At 46.8% G+C, this 22,602-nt stretch overlaps 1 protein-coding gene across 7 annotated transcripts in view; it reads left to right on the forward strand.

Moving 5' to 3' along the window:
* Positions 1–22,602, forward strand: part of OBSL1 (obscurin like cytoskeletal adaptor 1) — a 65,771-nt gene that overhangs the window by 29,474 nt on the left and 13,695 nt on the right. For 5 of the 7 annotated variants that reach the window (XR_004693285.2, XR_004693289.2, XR_009558046.1 and 2 more), the window contains 11 exons: positions 1,219–1,491; positions 2,391–2,663; positions 2,914–3,189; positions 5,317–5,592; positions 11,409–11,684; positions 14,011–14,286; positions 16,818–17,093; positions 17,659–17,934; positions 20,291–20,557; positions 20,985–21,254; positions 21,871–22,137. Coding sequence is in view for 2 of the 7 variants with exons in the window: in XM_035126611.2 (XP_034982502.2) it covers positions 1,219–1,491; positions 2,391–2,663; positions 2,914–3,189; positions 5,317–5,592; positions 11,409–11,684; positions 14,011–14,286; positions 16,818–17,093; positions 17,659–17,934; positions 20,291–20,557; positions 20,985–21,254; positions 21,871–22,137 (3,006 nt within the window). In the remaining 5 variants the exon portion in view is untranslated. The remainder of the gene's footprint in view (positions 1–1,218; positions 1,492–2,390; positions 2,664–2,913; positions 3,190–5,316; positions 5,593–11,408; positions 11,685–14,010; positions 14,287–16,817; positions 17,094–17,658; positions 17,935–20,290; positions 20,558–20,984; positions 21,255–21,870; positions 22,138–22,602) is intronic. The other 2 variants (XR_004693288.2, XR_004693287.2) reach the window with 2 other exon arrangements.

The following is a 22,602-nucleotide window of genomic DNA, read 5'->3' on the forward strand; positions in this document are numbered from 1 at the left end:
GGACCCCTGTGGGAATCCATCCTCTTCCAAATCTGTTGGATGAGGCTAGCCTTGCACTGGAAACATTAACAGGGCTACAGTGGCCTGCTGATTGATGATGTCCTTCTCTCTCCCACCCACCTAATGCTCTCTGCAATTTTTCACAGTTTCCAACATTATTATATACGCACATACACCCACATATATTTTATATAATGAATATATGCAGTAAACTACCAATAGCTATAATAAACTATAAAAGCAAAATCTAAAATAATGATCAAAGCAAATTCTTTCCCAATGGGCGATCAAGTCAGAGAAGAGAATTACAGCTCACCTAAAAGTTACTATCGCTGGTTGTAAATTGAATTACCTTCTGCATACCCCTCTGAATATCAATTCTTCATTCAATACCGATTCAATTACATATTGTGCTTTCATTTTAACTTCTCAGTAAAGTTAATTTAAACTTCTTTGGTTGTCTGTCAGATTCATGGGCACTCCAATAAGCCCCTCATCAGGGAACTGGAGTTCAGCTCTGGATCTTTTCCAAGGCACAATTCAGAGAAAAGTCTTGGTTCAACATTACAAATTGCTGTAACTTGAGACACATCCCACTCAACTACACCTCTGGTATAAGTTGAGCCTGTTGAAACAGGGGAAGAGAAAAAGACAAGAGTAACATACAGAGTTCACTTCCTGCTCCCTGTTTGAAAGCCACTATTTGAGAAGCAGAACTAGAACTATGATGGGGGAAGTTGCTTGCTCACACATGAGTCCAGAGTAATATCCTGTTTGTCTGCCATTGGTTGCAATACAAGTGATTATACTCAGTTGAAAACGGGAAGTGCCAATTAAAGTGCCAGGGGGCTGGGACCCCTTGGAAGGCTTTCTGTTTCACCTGTGCTCATAACCAGGGCCCTGTTTTGAACTCTAGGAAGCAGGAAAACAACGTGCCTCTGAGCGTGTGCCAAGTGTCTCCCTGCACCCACATCTCTGAGCAATTACCAGGCCCTTTCATTTGGCATTGCAGGTCAGAGGATATGACATTTAGTTATTCTTGAGCCCACCTCTCCTTTCAGAAACTGAGCCCTTTCTATAAATTAAAGGGGCAACTGAGATAGGATATTTTGTTGCATAGCACAGATTGCCTTTAGGTCAATTTGAGATCATGTGTCCTCCTTCATGTGGCCACAGCAGCACAAAGGTGCTCCACCCATTCACAATGTCTCTCTTCAGCTCCCAAGGTGCGCATCGCTCCAGTGTCAGAGGCTCAGTGTCTCCAGACAATCCTGACTGGGATGCCTCTCCTCCTGGAGTGTGAAGTCTCTGCCTCTGATGCTACTGTCCGGTGGTTCAAGGATGGAAATCCTGTGGACCATGACATCTTCAAGGTGCAATCAGAGGGCTGCATTCGGAGGCTGTTGCTTCATTCGGCCTGCCCCTTGGATTCTGGGACGTATACATGTGACACAGCTGATGACACTGTGGACTTCACTGTGATGGTGGATGGTGAGTTGAGTCAAAGAAATGTCAAAGGAGTGCATGAGGCAAGCCCTAAAGCAATAGTCTTCAGCTTTTCCAAACCTGAGACGCATTTTTAACTCATATGGACCCATTTATCCCTAGCACCATCTAGTTGTATGGTGGTGCAACATACCTTATGTTAGGTCATGACCTTTTTTAGGGTCGCTGAAGATCAAAAATGCTATTAGACCTAAAGTGCTGTTCCTGGCTGAAGAAACTCAGGAGCTGGTGACAACTTCTCAGAACAGCTGCCCAGTCTCTCTCTCTCTCTCTCTCTCTCTCTCTCTCTCTCTCTCTCTCTCTCTCTCTCTCTCTCTCTCTCTCTCTCTTCATTGCCCTTTTAGGACCTGAACCAAGTTTATCTACTTGAGGCCACCCATACCTCTGCCTTTCTTCATGCTCTCATTATTTCATTGCCGTTTTGTGTAATTTATAGGTGCCATATCTAACTGATTGTAAATAACCTCGGCAGCGCCAGTCTCCTCTAAAATGGCAGGCATGCTGCAAGCACCAAGATCTCTGCTTCCCACCTGTACCTCATCCAATAGGTCCCTTTCACTATCTCCTGCACCAGTGGAATGCACAGCACTGAGCCACAACTCAAATGATGCCCTCACTCTCTAGTCTATGCTTTTATGACATTTCTAGGCTATGGTGGTATTATGATGGAGATCCAGTGTGGTGTAATGGCTAAGACCTGGCACAACAAGGTTCAAATCTCCGATCAACCATGATTCTCCCTGGGTGATCTTGGGCCAATCACCGTCTCTCAGCCTAACCAACCTCACAAGGTTGATATGAGGATAAGACGGAGGGGAGGGACCACCTTGGAGAAAAGGTGGGATATGAATGCAATAATAAATAAATAAATTTCTCCCCTGCAGAGCTGCCTGTCCGAGTTCTGCACTCCAATGCAGATGCAGCCCATGCCTATCAGGTCTCAGAGCGTGTAGTGCTGGATTGTGAGTTGTCCTGCTCTGATGCCATTGTGTGCTGGTACAAGGACGGAGAGGAGGTGGAAGAAAAGGATGGCCTCCTGTTGGAGAGTGAAGGGCCTCATCGCCGTCTGGTTATTATTGCGGCCCAGGTTCAGGACACAGGGGAGTTTGCATGTGGCACTGGGGGCGACATGGTCTTCTTCAATGTCACTGTCACAGGTAAGCAAGTCTCTAGCGTTCAGTCCCAGTGATCTTGTGCCCAAATTCACCCTTCCTCTTTGACTTAGGTATGGATTTCTGTCTCTTGCTACTAACCAAGATGTTCATTCTTCACTAATTAAAGGAAGCCAGATTTGAGATTTCTGCTTCCTATCCTTCTGTTCTATCTCAGAACTTCCTGGAACGAAGTGGCTCTAAGTCATCTCACATAGGGGATGAAGCCTCATATATTCCTACATTTGTCTTGCAGAGCCACCCGTGCAGATTTTGCACCCAGTGGAGCGTTCACTAGAGAAGCATATACAGGCATTTGAGTGCTTGGAGCTGAGCTGCGAGGTGTCCATTCCCAATGCCCCTGTGCGCTGGTTCAAGGACGGCCTGGAAGTGGATGAGACAAACAACTTGTTGCTTCAAATGGAAGGTGCTGAGCGTCGCCTAGTTGTCCTGCAGGCAAGTGCTGAAGATGCTGGTGAATACATCTGTGAGACCAAGGATGAGTCTGTCTCCTTTGATGTCAGAGTTTCAGGTGAGCACTCTGATCTTGAACTTGCAGTTCTGAGAAGAAGAAGGAGAAAAAGCACCCAAAGCTCTAACTCAGTTCCAACTTTAAACCAGCTCAGAAACTTAAATTCTAAGAACACCAGTCCCAACACAGCCCAGACTGAGTTCCAACTGGGTAATCTGTAAATGAAGTCTCTCCTGTTCTAGTCCAGGGATGGGGAACCTGTGGCCTCTGACATTGGCCATGCTAGTGGAGTCCCAACAGTACCAGTAGGCGAAGGGTCACTTGTTTTTCGCCCTGGTCTTGTCCCAGCCATAAACACATATTAGTGTATAGATGTGGGCACAGAATTATTATTAAAGCACTCACAATGTATATGATACCCATAAAATCTCTGGAAACGGAATTAATGCCAGGGACAAATGGAATAGTACAAGAGACACAGAGGTGCCATTATGCTGTGTCTCTTTATACTCTTTTCTTGTAAGGTGATCCAAAGAAAGTGTCATTGTGCTGTGGGTCTTCCACCCCCATCAGACAATGTCTGGCCTTCACACACATGTATGCCCTTTAAAATTTTAGCAGGGGCTCATCCCTCTTCAGTACAGTGCAATTGGAACATATTCTTGGAAGTACCTACACTGATGCCCAAAAATGCTCAGTATAGAATAGATGCTGCAAGTGTGATGCCGACTAAATCTACACCAGCAGATTATTACAGTGTTCTCTAATGAGAACATAAGAGGCCTGTTGGATCAGACCAAAGGCCTTTTTAGTCTGGCATCCTGTCCTCGCAGTGACCAACCAGATGCCTGTGGGGAGCCCCACAAATCAGGCATGTCTGCAACAGAACTCTCCCTGCTTGGGATTCCCAGTGCTTGGGATTCAGAGACACCCTACCTCTGACACTGGAGGTAGTACACAGCCATCATGATGTGTAGCCTTATCCTAAACCCATCTTAAAGCTGCCCAAGTTGGTGGCCATTACTACATCTTCTGGTAGTGAATTACATAGTTTCATTACATGAAGAAGTATTTACTTTTGTCTGTCCTCCTGAATCTTCCAACGTTCAGCTTCCCTGGATCACCCTAGGTTCTAGTATGATAAGAAGGAGAAAAACTTCTCTCTGTCTGCTTTTTCCACACCATGCATAATTGTATGCACTTCTATCACGTCCCCCTTTCTCACCTTTTTTCTGAACTACAAAGCCCTAAACACTGTACCTTTTACTTTATAGATAAACTTATTGTGCTCTTGCAGGCAAACCTTGAGAGAGCTCAAATAATCAATACAAAGGAGGGATTGTCATTCCGTGCATGCATGTTATGTGGTCGCCATGAGATCCCATCTCTTAGGGATTGGCCTCCATAGTGCTAGTGGTGGTTTGGGAATCCCCACTGGCCAAAATTCACAGGGTCAGTTAAATAATAACTCTTATTTAGACCAACATTTGTTTACAATGCATTGTATGAGCTTTTACTGGCCAAAGCTTTGGCTTTGCGTACTGTGGAAATGCCAGAGCTTTGCTAAATGTGTTTCTACCGGTAAGGAAGCAGTAAGTAAGTAAGTAAGTAAGTAAGTAAGTAAGTAAGTAAGTAAGTAAGTAAATCGGCAATCTACCTAAATAGGGAATCTCTCTTGTTGTTTGGGGATCCAACAATGCTATTTGCATGAGTGCATCCTTCTATGGCTGCACTTCAAACAGCTCTCAAACATTTATTCTGACCAGTATATAAATTTGGCAAGCCTGTAGAAGGAGTTGAATTCTGCACAGAGGACTCCAGCTACAAATGTTTGGGCGTACGCTGCTAGCATGGTGTTGCAGCAAAAAGGCCTAATACCACCCCCAGGTGTATTTGTAGGAACTACTGTTAACCGTGCAGACACCCTCCAGCATTGCTTTGAGTTCTAGCAGCCCTTTTAAAAGTATGGCTTTAAAATAATTCCTGGAGAGGGAAGTTGGAGAACTGTTGGAATGTCCTCTGTTTGGGGAAGTCAGGCCAAACTGTATGAGATACTCAGTTACACTTAGGGTTTCCTCAGTGTTTCTCCCACATGCCCCTCCAGTGAAAAATTTGTGGGTGTGGCCCAGCAATAGCAGTGTTGCCTGTGGCCGCTTCATATCTGGGCTGCCTGCCCTCTCCTTCCAGAGCCCCCTGTGAAGATCGTGCAGCCCCGCAGGACTCCCTCTGTCCTGAAGGCCTCAACGGGGGAGACAGTGACCCTGACCTGTGTTCTCTCTCATGGGAATGCGCCAGTCCGCTGGGTTAAGGACGGTGTCACGCTTGAGGCTAACAGCGGCCTCATCCTGGAGGAAGAGGGTGCCCGGCGGTGTCTGGTCATCCCTGCAGCTGGCCCAGAGCATTCTGGGAAGTACACCTGCAACGCTGTTGATGATACCATGGCCTTCGCCGTCCAGGTGTCTGGTGAGTGCAGCGCTCAGGGACCCTGGTAGCACCAGGGAAGGGAGTTGAGATAAGAGTGTGGGTGGGTGGTAGTTTGGGCAGGGGGGTGTTGGAATTCCAAGCCAATGTTGGTGGGATGGATTTCATATACTGATCCATTCCAGACCCCAGACACTCTCATTGTGGGCCACATTCCTTGCACTGCCTTCTGTACAGAGCTTGAGCAAAAATGTCCTGGAGCTTATTAATGAGGACTGGCTGTACATGATTCACCAGAGCCGGTGCTCTGGGCATCAGCATGACTTTATCTCCTAAATCCAGACAAGTTCTAATTTGGTAATGAAAGCAGAGGCATAACAGTATTATTTCCCAAAGAACTGAGCCTGCAATCTTGTCTTGTATGACTTTGGTAGCATTCTTTGCCAGTAGACAAATAACAAACACCCCTGACCATCAAAGTCCACGGGAAGTGTTGCTCTAAACATTGGCTTTTTGTGATCTTCTGCCCTGGATTTCTGGTTCCTTGGCTTGCCTAGAAGTGTGCGCTGGCTTTTCTTTGTGTTTTCTGCATTCTTGTACCGCTTGATGCCGTCGTTCCCGCTACTATGTTTGCACATCATTCATTGTCCAGAGAGAGCTTGTGCATGTTGCTCTGAGCATGAGTTCATAAGCACTCCATGTACTACAAATGCAGCCCTATCATTAGTGGCAGATTTTGGGTTATTGCTAATCCCAGTTATTTGTTATGTGCAAGATCAAAATGAACAAACCCAAACCTATGCAGCCAGCTATACAGAAAATAATAATACAGTACATTTAAAAAGCCAGGGCAAATAATAAGAAAATCTTAACCTGGAGCCAAAATATAAAATACAATGTTGGAATTTCAAAGCTGGAGCACCACCAGTAAAAAGGCTCCTCTTCTTCATGGGTATGGGTCCTGCCCCCCATTTCTATGGGGAGCACCATTTGCATTTCCTACATCTGGCACAAAAGTGACTTGTGCTGCCCTTTTCCTTTCTTTCTCTGAGGCTCCAGAGATGGCCACAACCAGAGAAATGCATGTTGTGTGTGGCGAGGTGAGGATTTAGGCTCAGGAGACTTGGGGTTTGAAGTTGGCTTCACACTCAAGGCTGAAGACACAAAACCACAAATGCTCACTGCTGTCAGGTTCATGGAGTTCTGTGCACAGAAACAATGTGTTCCATCTCATCCATATGATTTGAAAATACTCTTCCTCAAGCACACAATATTCCCTCTTGCTCCATCATCACCATCAACTTATTTAAAGCATGTGCAGAGCAGTGGTGAGATCACTTTGATGAATGGAAGAAACTTATTTTTACTTGCTATGCTTGCTTGTCAAAATACGGTAAATGCCCTAGAACTCAATTTTTTAAATGGACAACCCATAAAAAATGTAGCTGAACTGAATAAAAATGCTCTCTGGTTCCCTGGAACATTGTAGATATCGTAGGAGGGTTCTAATATGGCCCAGATACCGAGGTTTCTCCTACCCAGTCCAAAGAACTGCTGTGTTGGGGTTGGGAGGGGATTTGAAACTCTGCTTCTTCCTGATACCAGTTCAGATCTATGGATGTTCCTGAGTGGACCATTTCTTTTGCTTTAACTGTCTGGTTTTAAGGATTGCCACAGTATTTTACCAACAGAGGTTGTATGCCTATAGTAGTGGAATGGCAGGCTGAAACCAACAGGTGAAGTTTTTCTTGTCATGTAGCTGCTGTGGCCATTGAAGGCCCATTGCAAAAGTAGCAATCTACTCTTTACATGCTGTTATCTTTTGGTGTGAGACTTGTTCTCTGATTGTGATGCACTCTCTTAGTTATGTGAAAGGTTAAAACTGCGGGGGAAGAGGTTGCTATGTGCTGTAGATGCATTTCAGCCACAGAGGAGAAGCTGAAGAAGACTTTTAGTCTTGTCCAACCCCTAAGACTTGATTACGGTACTCTGAAATATTATTAGATAGGTAGCAGCTGCTCAGTAGGAGTGTATGATGTTCTTTATGATTTACCAGTGAAGTAGAGGTTCATAATGTGAAGGAGATGAACAGTATTTGTTCTGCACTTCCTTGAGATTGAAAATTGGATCCCATCCCCTTGCTGCTTTGCTTAAAGAAGGGTATTCTTAATAGGACTGTTGCCAGCTTTGTAAAATGAAAACTTTTTATGAGTGCATCTGGCACGATTAAGGTGGGTTAATGCAAGACAATAATGAATAGCATGGATTGAGGGGTCATTTTCTTCTCAGATAGAACCCTCTAGTCTAGTGGCTTCTTGGTGCCAAAAATGTTTTCCAGCCCGCATCACACCAATAAGCAACAGTAGCTTGCAAACAGGCAGCTCAACAGGAAGTACCTAATTAAATGGTACTTCTGGTCATAGGAGTATAGAGGAACAGTTGCCGGGTTTTTTTGGCACAAGGCTTTCTCTGTTCTCTCCTGCCAATCATGAAGAAAGTGCCTTTCCCTCATTATTGGTTCGTCACAGCCAATTCTCCAAGCTGGGCTTTATAGTTACAGTATTGGGGGTGGCAGGGAAATGCAAATTCCACATAGGAAAACGAAGAATTGAGGACAGCTGCAACACATTTTTTGACATCCTGATCCTGTATGTTTTGAGCAGAAACCCAGGGGAAATGGGAATGCTTAGCCACAGGAATGTTATCAGCCACCATAGAGGCTGGAGTAATTAACAGCGGTGTTAGCAGAGGGGCCGCCTAAAAGAGGGCAGAGATTTGCATGTGATGATGATGATGATTTTATTTGTATCCTGCCCATCTGACTGGGTTGTCCCAGCCACTCTAGGCAGCTTCCAAGAAATAAAAGCATAATATACCGGTAACACCAAACATAAAAAACTTCCCCTTACAGGGCTGCCTTCAGATGTCTTCTAAAAGTTGTATACTTATTTATCTCCTTGACATCTGATTGGAGGACGTTCCACAGGGTGACTATGAGCCTGCTCAGTCTGTTGTTCAGGTGTTCACTGTTGATGGGCAAAGTCAAGACCCCCGCCCGACCCTCCTGCTGCTCTCCCTTCTCAGGGTTTGGTATTTTTAAACATTACTTGGATTGGACAACCCTTCAGACAAAGAACTCCTTCAAAAAGAGGAATGCTGTCTGCAAAACAAGACACATGGCTGTTGTAAGAATTTAAGAGAATTATCTAGATAAAGGGTCCGATTCAGGGTGAAATCCTGAACCCTGGCAGGACGTTACTTGAAACCACTGTCGGCACAAAAGTAACAGAGACCAGACCAGAGTTCTAATGGAAAGCAAGGCAGCTAGTTAAACCTGATCTTTATTAAAAGCTGTTGCAACCCAGAGACCCAGAGCCATGTGTGCAAGCCCTTATATACGGTAGGTAAAGGTAAAGGGACCCCTGACCATTAGATCCAGTCGTGACCGACTCTGGGGTTGCGGCACTCATCTCGCATTATTGGCCGAGGGAGCCGGCGTACAGCTTCCAGGTCACGTGGCCAGCATGACAAAGCCACTTCTGGCGAACCAGAGCAGCGCACGGAAACGCCATTTACCTTCCCACTGTAGCGGTACCTATTTATCTACTTGCACTTTGACGTGCTTTCGAACTGCTACCGGTAGGTGGGCAGGAGCTGGGACCGAACCGAACAACGGGAGCTCACCCCGTCACGGGGATTTCAACTGACAACCTTCTGATCGGCAGGCACTAGGCTCTGTGGTTTAACCCACAGCGCCACCCGCATCCCAAGCCCTTATATAGACAATTTAAATTCCCACCCCAGAGTCCAAGACCACCCCCAGAAACATCATAGATACATCACAAAAAGCGGTCTCCAGCAGAAATCTGAGTGCGTTGTTTTGGCAAGTTACCCGATTGCATTATCTGGTTTGGCCACTCTTTTGTTATTATAACTACTTACCGGTAATTCCTGAATCTAGGTCACAGGTCTCAGGCTCACACCCTGTTCATATCTTGAATGTGCCTTTAAGACAGGATTTGTGAGGACAGGATTTTGTGAGGAAAGAGACCAAGGGCAGATTTCCCACTTTGACCTTTCAGAGAAATATTGAGGTCAATTCATTCAGGAGCTAAACTGTGGGGTTTTAAACATGTGGTTTTATATATACAGTTATGAACCTTAAAATTCTTATAACATGGCCATTCCATAAAGTACATTAGCACCCCTAACACTTTAATCAGATGAGAACTGATTAAAAGTGAGCCGGGCTGCAAACACATTACAGTACTGGTTAAAATGCAGCAAGGTCTCCTCCCTGCTGCATTTCAAATCATATTTGCATGTTGTCATACACATCATTACAGCTGGATGTGATTCCAGGTTGCCTGTTGTCTGTCCACGCCAGTGGGCAGAGGGGGGGCACGGAAGTCTTAATATGACTTATGTTTTCAAATTGCATTGAAGCTCATTTGGGGGAAAACACATCAAAACTCAGTATTTCTCAATAAACTGCAGGATAGATGTAGATTGTGGCTAATGTCATGTGTGCACAGCTTCCCAGACCAGTGGTGGGTGTGCCCTGGATTTCAGAGTCAATGGGAGTGTGTACACAGCCCCGTGTGCTGGTGAGAACAAAAGGAGTCTTGAGTGGAGGGAAATGTTTGCTGTGCTTTGTAGTTTTGGCCTCTAGGTGGCACTGCATTTGTGGCAGTGGCATGTAGTCTTGGCAGTGGATTTGTTTTCAGTAGAATCAGCACGTAAGTGATTATCAGACAATTTCTCAGAACTCATATCCAAATGACGGGACGGAGGCCAGGAGACAGGATGTTCTTTGACTTTTTTGGCAGGGGGGAGGGGGAGTAAGTAAAGAATCAAGTAAGCAGCCCCAAAGGAAAACTCTGTCAATTAATAAACTTGAGATGGAGAAAGATTGCATGGCCCACGAGAAGCGTGTTGGTCACACACAGCTAAGGAAAACTTAGCCCTGATGCACATTTGATATGGGAATTTGTCTCACAAGCCAAAAAGATTTTCTTATGAAGGCAAGGAAACAAAAGGAGCAAAATTCCAAGGCAATTGAGCATCTTAAGTGCCTCCCAACACACGCACACGTATGTGATGCTGCTGAAGGTGTATGTGTAGACAATGCTAGGCCTCTTGGATGAGAGATCCCTGGGAGGCTTCTGTAAGAGGAGGATAGGATATGTTTTCACATGTTGCTTCAGTTGGGCATATAAAGCCTACAGTTTCCTGGATGCTCACGTCATTTGCATTGACCAGTGCCTCTCCTCTACTTTTCTTCTGCATGAGCAATGATTGGATATTGCATAGCTAGTTTGAGACAGGCGGCTTAAAGTCCATTTAAACTTGACATGTGAAAATGGCAATGCCCGCCATATCACGTGCACTTAAACTCCTATGCCCAGTTTATTTCAATTGATCTTAATCTCCTTTAACATTGTAAACCTGCCCATTGGCTCAAAATGCCCAAAACAGTATACAGACACATTTTTATAGGGAAAATGAAAGTAACCGTTGTTATATTCTTTGCTGTGCCCAGGACTCTTTGCTCTTTGACACTGTTGTGAGCAAGCCTTCCTAGTGCTTAAATGAATGATATAACATTGGTTAAACCCATGGAATTCAGGTGCCCCAAGTGATACACTTCATTTTATTCCAGTTCTCTTAAACGACACAGCACTTAGGATGCATTTTATGTACAACCAGGAAAAAAATGGTCTCTTGGGTAGGGAGGCTGTTGTTAGGATGAACACAATATGGATTGCAGAATGCTTTGCACAGTAAGAGTGCTATGAAAATGTTTACTGGATTGAGAAGAAGTGGAAAGTTAACAGAACTTTTGTTTATGCTGGCAGACCCCCCAGTGCGGATTGTAGGGCGTGATGAGCTGCAGACTCAGCACCGCTGCCTGACCTCGGAGGACCTGACCCTGTCTGTGACGCTGTCTTGCCCTAAAGGAGAGGTGAAGTGGTACAAGGATGGAGAGAAGCTGCAGGACACAGACCGTGTGTGTCTGGAGCAGGATGGCGCGTGCCATTCGCTGGTGATTCTGGGAGCCGAGCGCTGTGATGCAGGGGAGTATCTGTGTGACAGTGGCGATGACAGCCTCATCTTCTACGTCACAGTAGAGGGTAAGGTCTGGGCCTGGAAGGAGAGGGGGGGATTAAAGGCCGCTTTTGAGAACCTTAAAAAAAAAAAATCATTTCTTTCAAGGCAAGAATGCAGTCTCACAGCAGAAAGAGCATCATGTACCAGCGTACAGATTGCTTCAATATTATTTCAGTAATCTAAATTCAGTAAGGGAGAAAAAGGTTTCGATGGGAATTTGTCCTCCCACGTACATTTGCAAAAGGTCAACTTATTCACAGTCATTACCTTTTGTTTCGTGTTTCCAGCAACTACAGTTCTGGCTGCTATTGCAATGTTGCCCACAAATTCTCAGTGTCTCTTGAATAGAATCTCGGAGGGATCCTCATAATGTTAGGAAAAGAAAGAGTGGGAAATTCATATCCTGTAATTTATTGCCTCGGCCTCTTTATGCCAATAACATTCAGTTTCTTCTCCTCGCCACCAACATGCATGTAATTAGCTTGCCTTCATAGTTGCATCTCCAACTTCTATCTGAAATGCCACTGATATAACATCTTGTAACATTTATCCTTCAAAGCACATATTAAGTGGGATCTCTGCAACAAATAATCTCCCATCATCCATAGTGATTTTATGAGTTAAAACTTGTTCTTATTGATGTTTACCGTAATAATGAGGGTTGTGGATATTTGGTGCTTTTAAAAAAAACCCAGCAGCCTAACAACAATCAACATTCAGTACCAAAAAAGCTGTATTCTACATGAATTACTTATGAAAACCAAGCAAATGGATATCTATTTGCTTATTTTCAAGAATGCTGGTGGTTTTGGAGAGAACTAGCACCTCATATCTAACTGCTGTTGAGAACATATTTATATATAAAAATATTTAGATACCGCTGTATCATTTTTACGCAATGCAAGTTGATTTGGTGCTGTCCTGCAACAAAACCACTTTCCCCAAAAACTGGACCTTTTGTGGTAAGGAAGGTGATGGGAAAATTCACTGGAAAAGGTCAGATAACAACTGCTTCATGCAGAATCGTATAATCTCCCCAAGAATTAGAATGAATGCTCAATAAACAACCTCCCCACAGACTTGGTGCAAACATGCTCTATAAGCAGGTTGTCTGGAAGTGACCTGGAACAGGTCATAAAGCTACTGGTGGCTGCTAATCCTGATCACTGTGTATTACCTCCAGTATATTTCATACGGTCTGCTTCTGAATGCTAGTTTCTGGGAATCACAAGTGGGAAGAGGGCTATTGCACCTGTGTTTTGCTTGGGCATCTGGCTGGCCATTGTGAGAGCAGAATGCTGCACTAGAGAAGTCTTTGGTGTGACCTAGCAGGACCCCTCTTGTGTTGTTACAGCTGCCACCCAGGAAAGAGACCCAAGGAAATCACTCCATCTTTGGGCAGCATGACAGGCCCCACTGGATAGTGAGAGGACTGCAAGTGGTGGGCAGTGAGAACACCACAGTGTATGAGCTCTAATGTGCTGGTGTTTGATATTTCATAGCAAACTACCTATCAGTCCTTCATGTGTCCTCTGAAATCAGTCTCATGTGAATACACTGAGTTTTTAAGGTTCTGCTCATTTAAAGGACTCTCTAGTTTTCCCCTCCCCCAGACCTGGGCCTGCTTCATGATGGAAGGGAAGTGAGATAGGGTTGAAATTTGCTGCCTCGTCCTTTGTTGGGTCAGAAAAGCACAATGTTCTCCACCATTTTGTGTGGTATTCCTTTGTGCCCCCTCTGCTCCATCTTATCTGTGTTGGTGCCTATGTTCACCTTCTGGGGGCTCTTTATGACTACCGGGTGCAGGGGCAGAGGAAGCGGCTGGTGGGGGCAGTCCACCCTGGGTGCCATCACTGAGTGGAGTGACATTCAGCTCACCACCTGCCCATGACTTCCAAGCCTACCCTGAGCTGTCGGGGGAAGGGGTGGAGCTGTACCACCTTGCTGGTGGCCTTCCCTCCTTCCCCCTTCGTTTTGACAGCTCGGGGGAGGCTTGGGAGTCATGCTGTTGCCCCCCACTCCTGGGCTGCTTCCTGGGGGTGGAGCCTCCCCCGAGCTGTCAAAAGGAAGAGGGAAGGAGGGAGGGCTGCTGGCAAAGCGGCATGGCTCCACCCCACCCCCCCGCCCAGGAAGCAGCTTGCCATGGGAGGCTCACTCCACCTCCATGGGCATCTCATCCCCTGGGACACTCGCCCCGCCTCCATGGCCCTGCCCCTGGGTGCACAGCATGTGCGCCGCTCCGCCTCTGACCGGGTGGCAGATGGTTGTGTGTGCCTTTCTTTCTCTAGACCAGCAGGCCCTGCCTGTGCCCTGCACTGTGACACCTCATCTCTTTCTCTGTTTCCTAAGAACCTCCCATCTCCATTGTGGGAAACACAGGGGTTCCAGAGCACCACTCGCTGGTGTCCGGAGAGGCTCTGGTATTGGCTTGCAAGGTGTCTTCGCCTAGTGCTGCTGTGCGCTGGCTGTGTAATGGGGAGGAGCTGGTACCCAGCAAGCGTGTGCGCATTGAAGCCCATGGGAAACAACGCCAACTCACCATCCTTGGAGCCAAGCCGGGAGACTCAGGCTCCTATGTGTGCGATGCAGGCACTGACCGAATGGAGTCCACAGTTAAAGTGGCAGGTGAGGCGTCCTCAGAGAGAGCGAGAAAACTGGCAAGCCATGACTGGGGTTGAAAGTCGGGGGTACAGAGAGGTGGGCAGCTCAGAAATGTTGCCCATCCCATTCCTTCTTCACTGGATGGAGAACTCAGGAACTGGTGTCATGCAGTGGCTTAGACCAGAGGTAGTCAAAAAGCAAGCTAACCAATTGCTGCCCTTTCATGACACCCAAAGTCTGCTGCCTTAGCTGCCTCACTCTGCCCAGTGGTTGTGCCAGCCTTGCCTGGTTTCATTGCTTTGTGGCAGGGGTTGCCAACCTTTCTGGATCCATGAGCATGTTGTAGGCACCATACACACCCATTCACAGCCAAGCACACACCATAACCTATTCTACTGGCTACAAAGAATGCTTCTCTCAAGCCTAAATTCAACAGGAGGGGACCCTGTGGGCACCAGGGAAGGCCTCTGGGGGTACATGCATGCCCTTGGGTGCCACAGTGGTGACCCCTGCTTCATGGATAGCATTTGGGGGGTTAGTACAGGGAGCCGGAGTTGTGCTCCCACCTTCAGGCTCAAAGGATCTTAGTAACGGAATGCGGCAGGTGACAAGTGAAGGGTTCAGGCTGCTTCTCTATCTGCACTCTGCCAGTGAGGGGGTTAAATTTAACTTCGGCTGATTCCCAGGCGCCGCTACTTCTGCACCTTCTGCCAACAAATGCTGCCCTCCTTGAAAGCAAGGGGGGCCTTATTGACTGGAGGTTGTTTTCCTTTTCTTAAGTTTGAGGGGGGAGAGAGTTGGCAAGGGTTGCCCCTACCAGGACAGGTGCTTTGAGGAGAGGCAGGGAAGTAATCCCAGCAGCCTCTGCCAAGAAGGGAGGGTGCCAGCAGGCAGGAGCAGTGGCCTTTCCAGCATCTGGGACTGGGCACCGTGCCTTTTTGGGAGAAGAGGAAGCCAAAGAGCAAAAACAAGTGCTGGGAGCAGCAGGACACATTTCTAGAGTGGCAAACGCTCAGCTCCATTCATTATGGCACCCACTGCTAGGGCAGTTCAGGACTCTGAACATACAAATGCTCACCAAAAGCAGTGAAATTTTGCTACCATGTGTAAACAAAGCAAGTTTGCTGACATGCACTTACCCTGCATGATTTAATTTATTTCATGAAATGGGTATGAGTAAGAAGGGGTAGGCTGGGACGCGGGTGGCGCTGTGGGTCAAACCACAGAGCCTAGGGCTTGCCGATCAGGTCGGTGGTTCGAATCCCTGCGACAACGGGGTGAGCTCCCGTTGTTCGGTCCCTGCTCCTGCCAACCTAGCAGTTCGAAAGCACATCAAAGTGTAAGTTGATAAATAGGTACCGCTACAGCGGGAAGGTAAATGGTGTTTCCGTGTGCTGCTCTGGTTCGCCAGAAGCGGCTTTGTCATGCTGGCCACATGACCTGGAAGCTGTACGCCTGCTCCCTTGGCCAATAAAGCGAGATGAGCGTCACAAACCCCAGAGTCGATCATGACTGGACCTAATGGTCAGGGGTCCCTTTACCTTTAAGAAGGGGTGGGAGCAACAAAAGCAGCCATTGAGTCTTGCTACTGACTATTGAGTCCTACTTAGTTTTCATCTGGATTAAGTGTTCCCTGACATTGGCAATGTTAGGGTTGCCATATTTCAAAAAGTAAAAATCCTGACACCCACAAAGTTGTTGAGACCCCCAAAATATTGAGCTTTTTGGGGAACAAACCCAAATTATTGAGCTTTTGGGGGAAACCTCCCCCCAAAATAGTGACATTAAGCTTTTGGAGCTGTTTCCACTGCTTTTTCCATCACATTGCCATACGTCCGGGTTTTCCCTGACATTTTGCCACTTCGGCAAAATTCCCCCTGACACCATTTTTACACCCCAAAACCAGGACATGTCAGGAATTTTCCTGACGTATGTCAAGCCTAGCCTATGTACTCACAAATCTGTCACAAAATGCTGTCACAAAAAGGATGAAGTAGAAACTTGGTTTATTACATATATTTGTAAAATGAAAGCTGGTGATATTCTGTTTTTCACCAAACAGAAAATTATACACAGTGGATGTCAGGAATTTTGACTCCTGAGGTAGAAAATCCAAACTGCACTTCCCAGCAATGCTGTTGTATTTGATTATTATAATTTGAGAGGCTGGACCTCTCTTGTCTAGGATCTTTTCTGCAAACAAAATGTTAATACTTAATAGAAGGAAGCCACATATGTTGTTGTCTAGAAATGCTGAATTTGTGCCAGGCAATCTTAATTATGTACTAAAGTGCTATCACAAAATAAATGATCCAGGAGAAAATATGCTAGTTGGGGTTTATGTAAAATACAACCCCTGTAGCTGTAGAGCTACAGCTTAAAAAAAAAGAAAAACAGCAACCCTTGACAATTTCCTGCCCTTTAATGGCACAAGTCCAAGGCCACCTCCTTTCACCAGCCTGCCTGCTTTGCAGTGGGGTTGGCTATGTTTTCACAGGGCAGCAAAATGTCCCCTGCCTTGATTAAGAGGGAGGTCTTCTATCTCTTGTTACCAGCACCCCCTGTGCACATTGTGAACAAGAACGATGCCCATGTGCCTTTGGAAGTCCAGGAAGGAGAGAACATGACCCTCGTTGCCCGTCTCTCCCAAGAGAAAGCTTCTGTCCGGTGGCTGAAAAACATGCGGCCCCTTTATCCTGGGCCACGCCTGGTGGTGAGCAGCGAGGGGGCCGTGCGCAGCCTCACCATCAGGCAAGCTGAGCCAGGTGACAGCGGCACCTATACCTGTGACACTGGCGACGATGAAGTGCATTTCACAGCATCTGTGCAAGGTAAGATGGGCCCACCAGTTCCCTTTCCAGGCCTGATGGGGCAACAGTAGCAAGGAGAAGCTTCCAGAACCGAGTTTCCCCTCCTCCTCCATCTTCCTTATGTTTCTGGAAGCCTGTGGCAGCCATTATGGCAGTTCCATTCTGTGACATTGGCAGTGGGAGGAGCACTGGAAAAGTGTGTGGTGTCACAAGGCGCTGTGACAGGAGGAGCATGTGTATGGTGCTAGGAGCTGTAGGTTGGTCCCACGTGCAGCTTGTGAACTATCAACCTGCAATATCCTCCTTGCAAAGGTATTTCCTCCCTGGTGGTGGTGTGGGGCAAGGGGGGAACTCATGGACCAAACATCAAGGTCTGATGGAAGTCTCCTGTGTTCCCCAATAGCAAGGGAGAGTTGGAGTGACGCTCATAGAACAACTAAAGAGAAAAGCCAGAAGTGGAGTTAGCTGCACCAATGGGCAAGGTGTAGGGGGGTGGATTTGAAGGAACCACTTGGCTCAGCTGGGCAGATATTGGAGACCATTTTGACCATCTTTTCTACCCTCTTTAATCCTCTTCTTCCGCCAGAGGCCCCTGTGCTGTTTGTGCCCAAGCCAGAGCATCCTGAGAAGGTGTTGGTGCTTGAGGGTGGCAGTGCAGTGCTCTCTGCCATCGTCTCCAAGGAGCAAGCTATGGTGAGGTGGGAAGGACCTCGAGGGGCCTTGGTGGCGAGCGACCAGTGCCAGCTGCGCAGGGAGGGCCGGGTCCACAGCCTTCTGTTGAGCAACGTGGGGAAAGCAGATGCTGGCGAGTACATATGCCACTCCCATCATGACCAGCTGCACTTTGAGCTGAGTGTCAAAGGTGAGAGGTCTGTGCTGGGGAACATGGGAGGCGATCCCATATGAGACTGGCAGCACTTTGGGGCTCTGTGGGATGGACTGAACGAAAAGGAAGCAAGTCGCATTAGGATGGCTTGTGAGACTCAAAATGGAGTGAGGATATTTTGTTAATTTAATGCAGGCATCCCCAAACTTCGGCCCTCCAGATGTTTTGCACTACAATTCCCATCTTCCCCGACCACTGGCCCTGTTAGCTAGGGATCATGGGAGTTGTAGGCCAAAACATCTGGAGGGCCGCAGTTTGGGGATACCTGATTTAATGCTTCTCCCACATAGTGGCCTCCAGATGCTTTGGACTACAACTCCCATCAGCCTCAGCTGGACGCCACTACACAGGGAAGCATGCATCAAATGATTTTGTTAAAGGGAGAATTATGGCAGGTGTGCCTGCTTCTACCACACTGGGATAAGCCACATGGATTGAAATTCTCCCTTCTACACAATGGTCAAGGGAGCCTGCTTCACCAAAGTCCCTGTATTTCCAGTGAGCGTGTATCTATTCCCAGTGAGCCTTGCACCTTTACTGGCTAGCCCAGCCTTCGCCAGCCTGATATTCTCCAGATGTTTTGGACTACAATTCCCATGCTGTCTGGGGTTGATGGGAAATGTAGTCTGAAACATCTGGATGACATTGGAGAAGGCTGGCCTGGAGCAAATGCTAGTTTAGTCTTACTCCAAACCTGATGGTTTTCTTTACAAGGGGATGTGGCAAGCACAAAACCATGTGCCTCTCCCTGCCACATGATAGCCTAAAAGCTCACTTTTATAAAGCTATGCTCTGTTGTTCATGTAGTGAAGGAGAGGGGCAGTCAGCAGGAGAGAACTGCAGGTGGAGTGGAAGCTTTGCTTGGTGTTATCTGTTTGGTAGCTCTTGATATAGAAGAGACAGACCTCCGGCCAGTTTCAGAAATAGCCTGTATTTTTTCCTCCACACACTGAGAACAATCAGTGGCTATTAGAACTGATAGTTAAATGGATTGCCTCTATTCATAGAGGCAATATTGACCTAATTCCCAGGTGCTTGGGGCAAACAGTGAGATGATCGCCATTGCAATGCTCTTGTATAATTCCAGAGGCATCTGCCTGGCCGCTGTTGAAAACAATATGGGGTGAGAAGGGGCTCTGCTCTGATCCAACAAGGCAGTTTTATGGTTTATGGCAGGCATCCCCAAACTTCGGCCCTCCAGATGTTTTGGACTACAATTCCCATCATCTCTGACCACTTGTCCTGTTAGCTAGGGATCATGGGAGTTGTAGGCCAAAACATCTGGAGGGCCACAGTTTGGGGATGCCTGGTTTATGGTTTATGACCATAAGTAGCAACCAAAGCTCTAGCACACAGGCCTCTTCTGCATGCTTATGTACTCTTCTTTGGATCCCCACTTTGATCCCCCTAATCTGGGTTTGCACTTTAGAGATTGTAGGGTTGACTTTGCTTTGAAGGGCCCCGAGCCCAGTGGTGGAGCATGGGATTATTGACTCAGTCATTGGCATCTCCAGTTAAAGGGATTCTAGAGTGGAGGTCTAGGAAAGCTAGTGCATGAAACTTTGGTTTGTTAAGCAGAGGAAACAACGCTGGCCTGACTCAGTACAGTAAGCCCACAGCTTATACAGGGGTTACTTTCTGGAGATGGCGCTTAAAGCTAAAATCATGTATAGTCAAAACACTTTGGGTTCAATGGCGGGTGGGTACTGTATAATTTATAAGGCAACTTCATATATAAAGGATTTTTGTTTTTTTCTCCAACCCCTGCCCCCACTTTTATGAAAGCAGCTTGTACTTTCTACATAAAAAACTAAAATCACTTCTCTGCCATATTATATTTACGCAAAATTTTCTGTTCCTTGGTTCAGCAACTGGCATTTTTGGCTTGGTGTAGAGCTTGGAACAGTCCAGCCCTATTGTAGCCAAGATTGGAAAACAGGGAGCCCAGTTCCCTGTGCTCAAAATCTGTGATTGGCATAAATAATGCATGTTTGCATGTGTTCACATAAGTTCCTTATTTATTCAGCAATTTGGAAGAGTGAAGAGTGCTACTTCAGAAGCCTTTCCTTCTGATCTTAGTGAAAGCCGTTCCTCAATCTTTTGGGTTTCTTCAGCAAATTATGTCCGCAAATATTTATTTGTTTTCATGAAGGTTGGAAATTTAGAAAGAATTGTGGGTCTTAGGCTTCTGCAAAAGATATGAGTTCCTGCATGAATGATCAGGATTTTCTGCAGGTTTCCAGATAACCACCACCACTCACAGTATGTAAGACAGCATGTGTTCTGCCTTTTGCCTTCTCACCTCAGTGGTACTATTCCTTGTCCTCCTCAGAGCTGCCAGTGAAGTTTGTTCGGGGTCTCTCAGATGTGCTGGCACTGCAGGGGGAGACGGTGTTGTTCTGGTGTGAGCTGTGCAAAACCAAAGGCGATGTCCTCTGGCTGAAGGATGGGCAGGAGCTGGAAGCCAATGAACACCAGGAGATCCGAGCAGAGGGGCGGGAACGTTCCTTGACCCTGAGACACGTAGGGCCTGAGGATGCTGGCGAATACTCGTGTGAAAGCAAGGATGACCGCACCCTAGCCATCCTCACAGTGCAGAGTGAGTCCTTTGGGGAAGGGTGTGAGCTCAGTGGTTTTGCATTCAATGTTTTGCATGCCAAATGTCCCACGTTCCATCCCCAGCACCTCCAGATAGGACTGTGATGGGGAAAAACGCCTTTCAAATTTCTGGAGAGCTGCTGCCAGTCGGTGTAGACGGTTCTGAACGGGATATACCAATGGCCTGACTCAATATAAGGCAGCTACCTATATTATTTCCCATGGAACAACTTGCTCTGGTTCCAATAACCTGTGTCCATAATCCTACATATATTTTTATTGTGGGCCACTGAGATGCTATGAGGGCTGGGTGCTGGGATACTCTTACTGGACTGACAAGATACTGTGTATCAATAGGCTTCTGTGGTAGCCAGGGGCTCCCCAACACAGGCCTAGCCATCCCTGACTCTCAACACTTTCTTCTCCAGTCCCTAGATCAGTGGAAATCATTTCCGAGCTCCACAACTTAACTGTGCTTGAGGGGGATGATGCCACCTTCAAGGTTGTGGTGTCTCCAGATGATGTGGCTCTCAAGTGGCAGCACCATGGCCAAGATATAGTGCCCAGTGAGCGGTTCGCCACCACCAGGGTTGGGCTGTGCCACACCCTCACCATACAGCAGTGCCGGCTGAGTGATACTGGCATAGTCACTGTCCACGCAGAAGGTCTGGTGAGTTCAGCCAGGCTCAGTGTGCAAGGTAAGAAGAAAGGCGATACTAGTGTGTGGTTTTGGGATGGATCAAAGGAGCATCTAAGTAGCCAGGCAGTGGCACGTATTGTTAGTAAGCAGGAGTAGGGACACCTGTATTTACCCTATCTATCATGTGCCCCACCCTGCTTCTGAATTGTGCGTTAAGGAAATGCAAATTCTGCTATCTAAATAAAGTAAACAAATTAAGAACGATTGCCCGTCTTTGCTTATTTGGCATGATATAGTTTTCTTCTTTAGCCCTGCAGTACTGGCAATAGAAGCTTTGTTGGAAGTTCTGCTAAACCTCACCCTCACCCCTTGTCTTATGAGATTTTGCCTGCAGCTGCACAATTCATTTTTTTTTAAAAAAAATCCCCTGTAGCTCTATAGGTCCTTGCACTTTCAAGAAGCGAAAGCTGAGATTCTCAGGGTGCTGGATTCTGTAGCCAGTACAAAATTCTGTTCCAATCAGCATGCCAAACACACCTGGACCTTGATGGTTAGAATTTGGCGCTTACAGATTCATGGATCTCTCCTGATAGAGAGGCAGGGGGTGTGGCCTGGTAACATGTCGGGATAGGATATGAAACTGTAGTTGACTAATCTTTGACTTCTTCCTGCAGAGGCTCAGGTGATATTTGTGCAGACACTGCGTGACTTGATGGCTGAGGAAGGGCAAGACGTCTGCTTGGAAGTGGAGCTGAGCTTGGAGAGTGCGGAAGTGCAATGGATGAAGCAAGGCATCCTTCTGCAGCAGAACACCAAATACTCCATGGAGGCATGTGGGTCTCAGCGGACCCTTACCATCCACAACATTGAGCTTGCAGATCGAGGCACCTACCGCTGTGAGAGTCTGCATGACCGCACCCAAGCCAGGCTGAGTGTGGAACGTAGGTGCCAACCTCTGACTTCTTCCCCACCCTTATTTTGTCTCTCTGATCTTGGCTGTAGGTTATCTGCAGCTGCCAGAATTTTAACTGGTGCAGCCAGATAGAATCATAATTCACTGCTGCTGAAGGAGTTACATTGGTTGCCTATTCGTTTCTGAGCCCAATATAAGGAGCTTACCTTTAATGTCCTAAACGGCTTCGGACCCAAATATCTGAAGGAGCATCCCTCCCCCTACCAACCTACCATACCTTAAGATCTTCAGAGGAGGCTCCTCTGCATGTACGTCTGTTGGAGGAGGTTTGTTTTGTGTCAGGCATTTTCAGCTCTTGCCCCTGTTCTGTGAAATGTCCTTACCGTTGCCATATATGAAGCAGCAACCATCAGTTGCTTAGGACGACTTGTAAGGACTTACCTTTTGGCCGAGGCATCCCTAAAACTCATAAGATTGGAGCCCACTTTGTGTG

This window comes from Zootoca vivipara, chromosome 1, assembly GCF_963506605.1.
Source record: "Zootoca vivipara chromosome 1, rZooViv1.1, whole genome shotgun sequence".
Classification (NCBI taxonomy): Eukaryota; Metazoa; Chordata; class Lepidosauria; order Squamata; family Lacertidae; genus Zootoca; species Zootoca vivipara.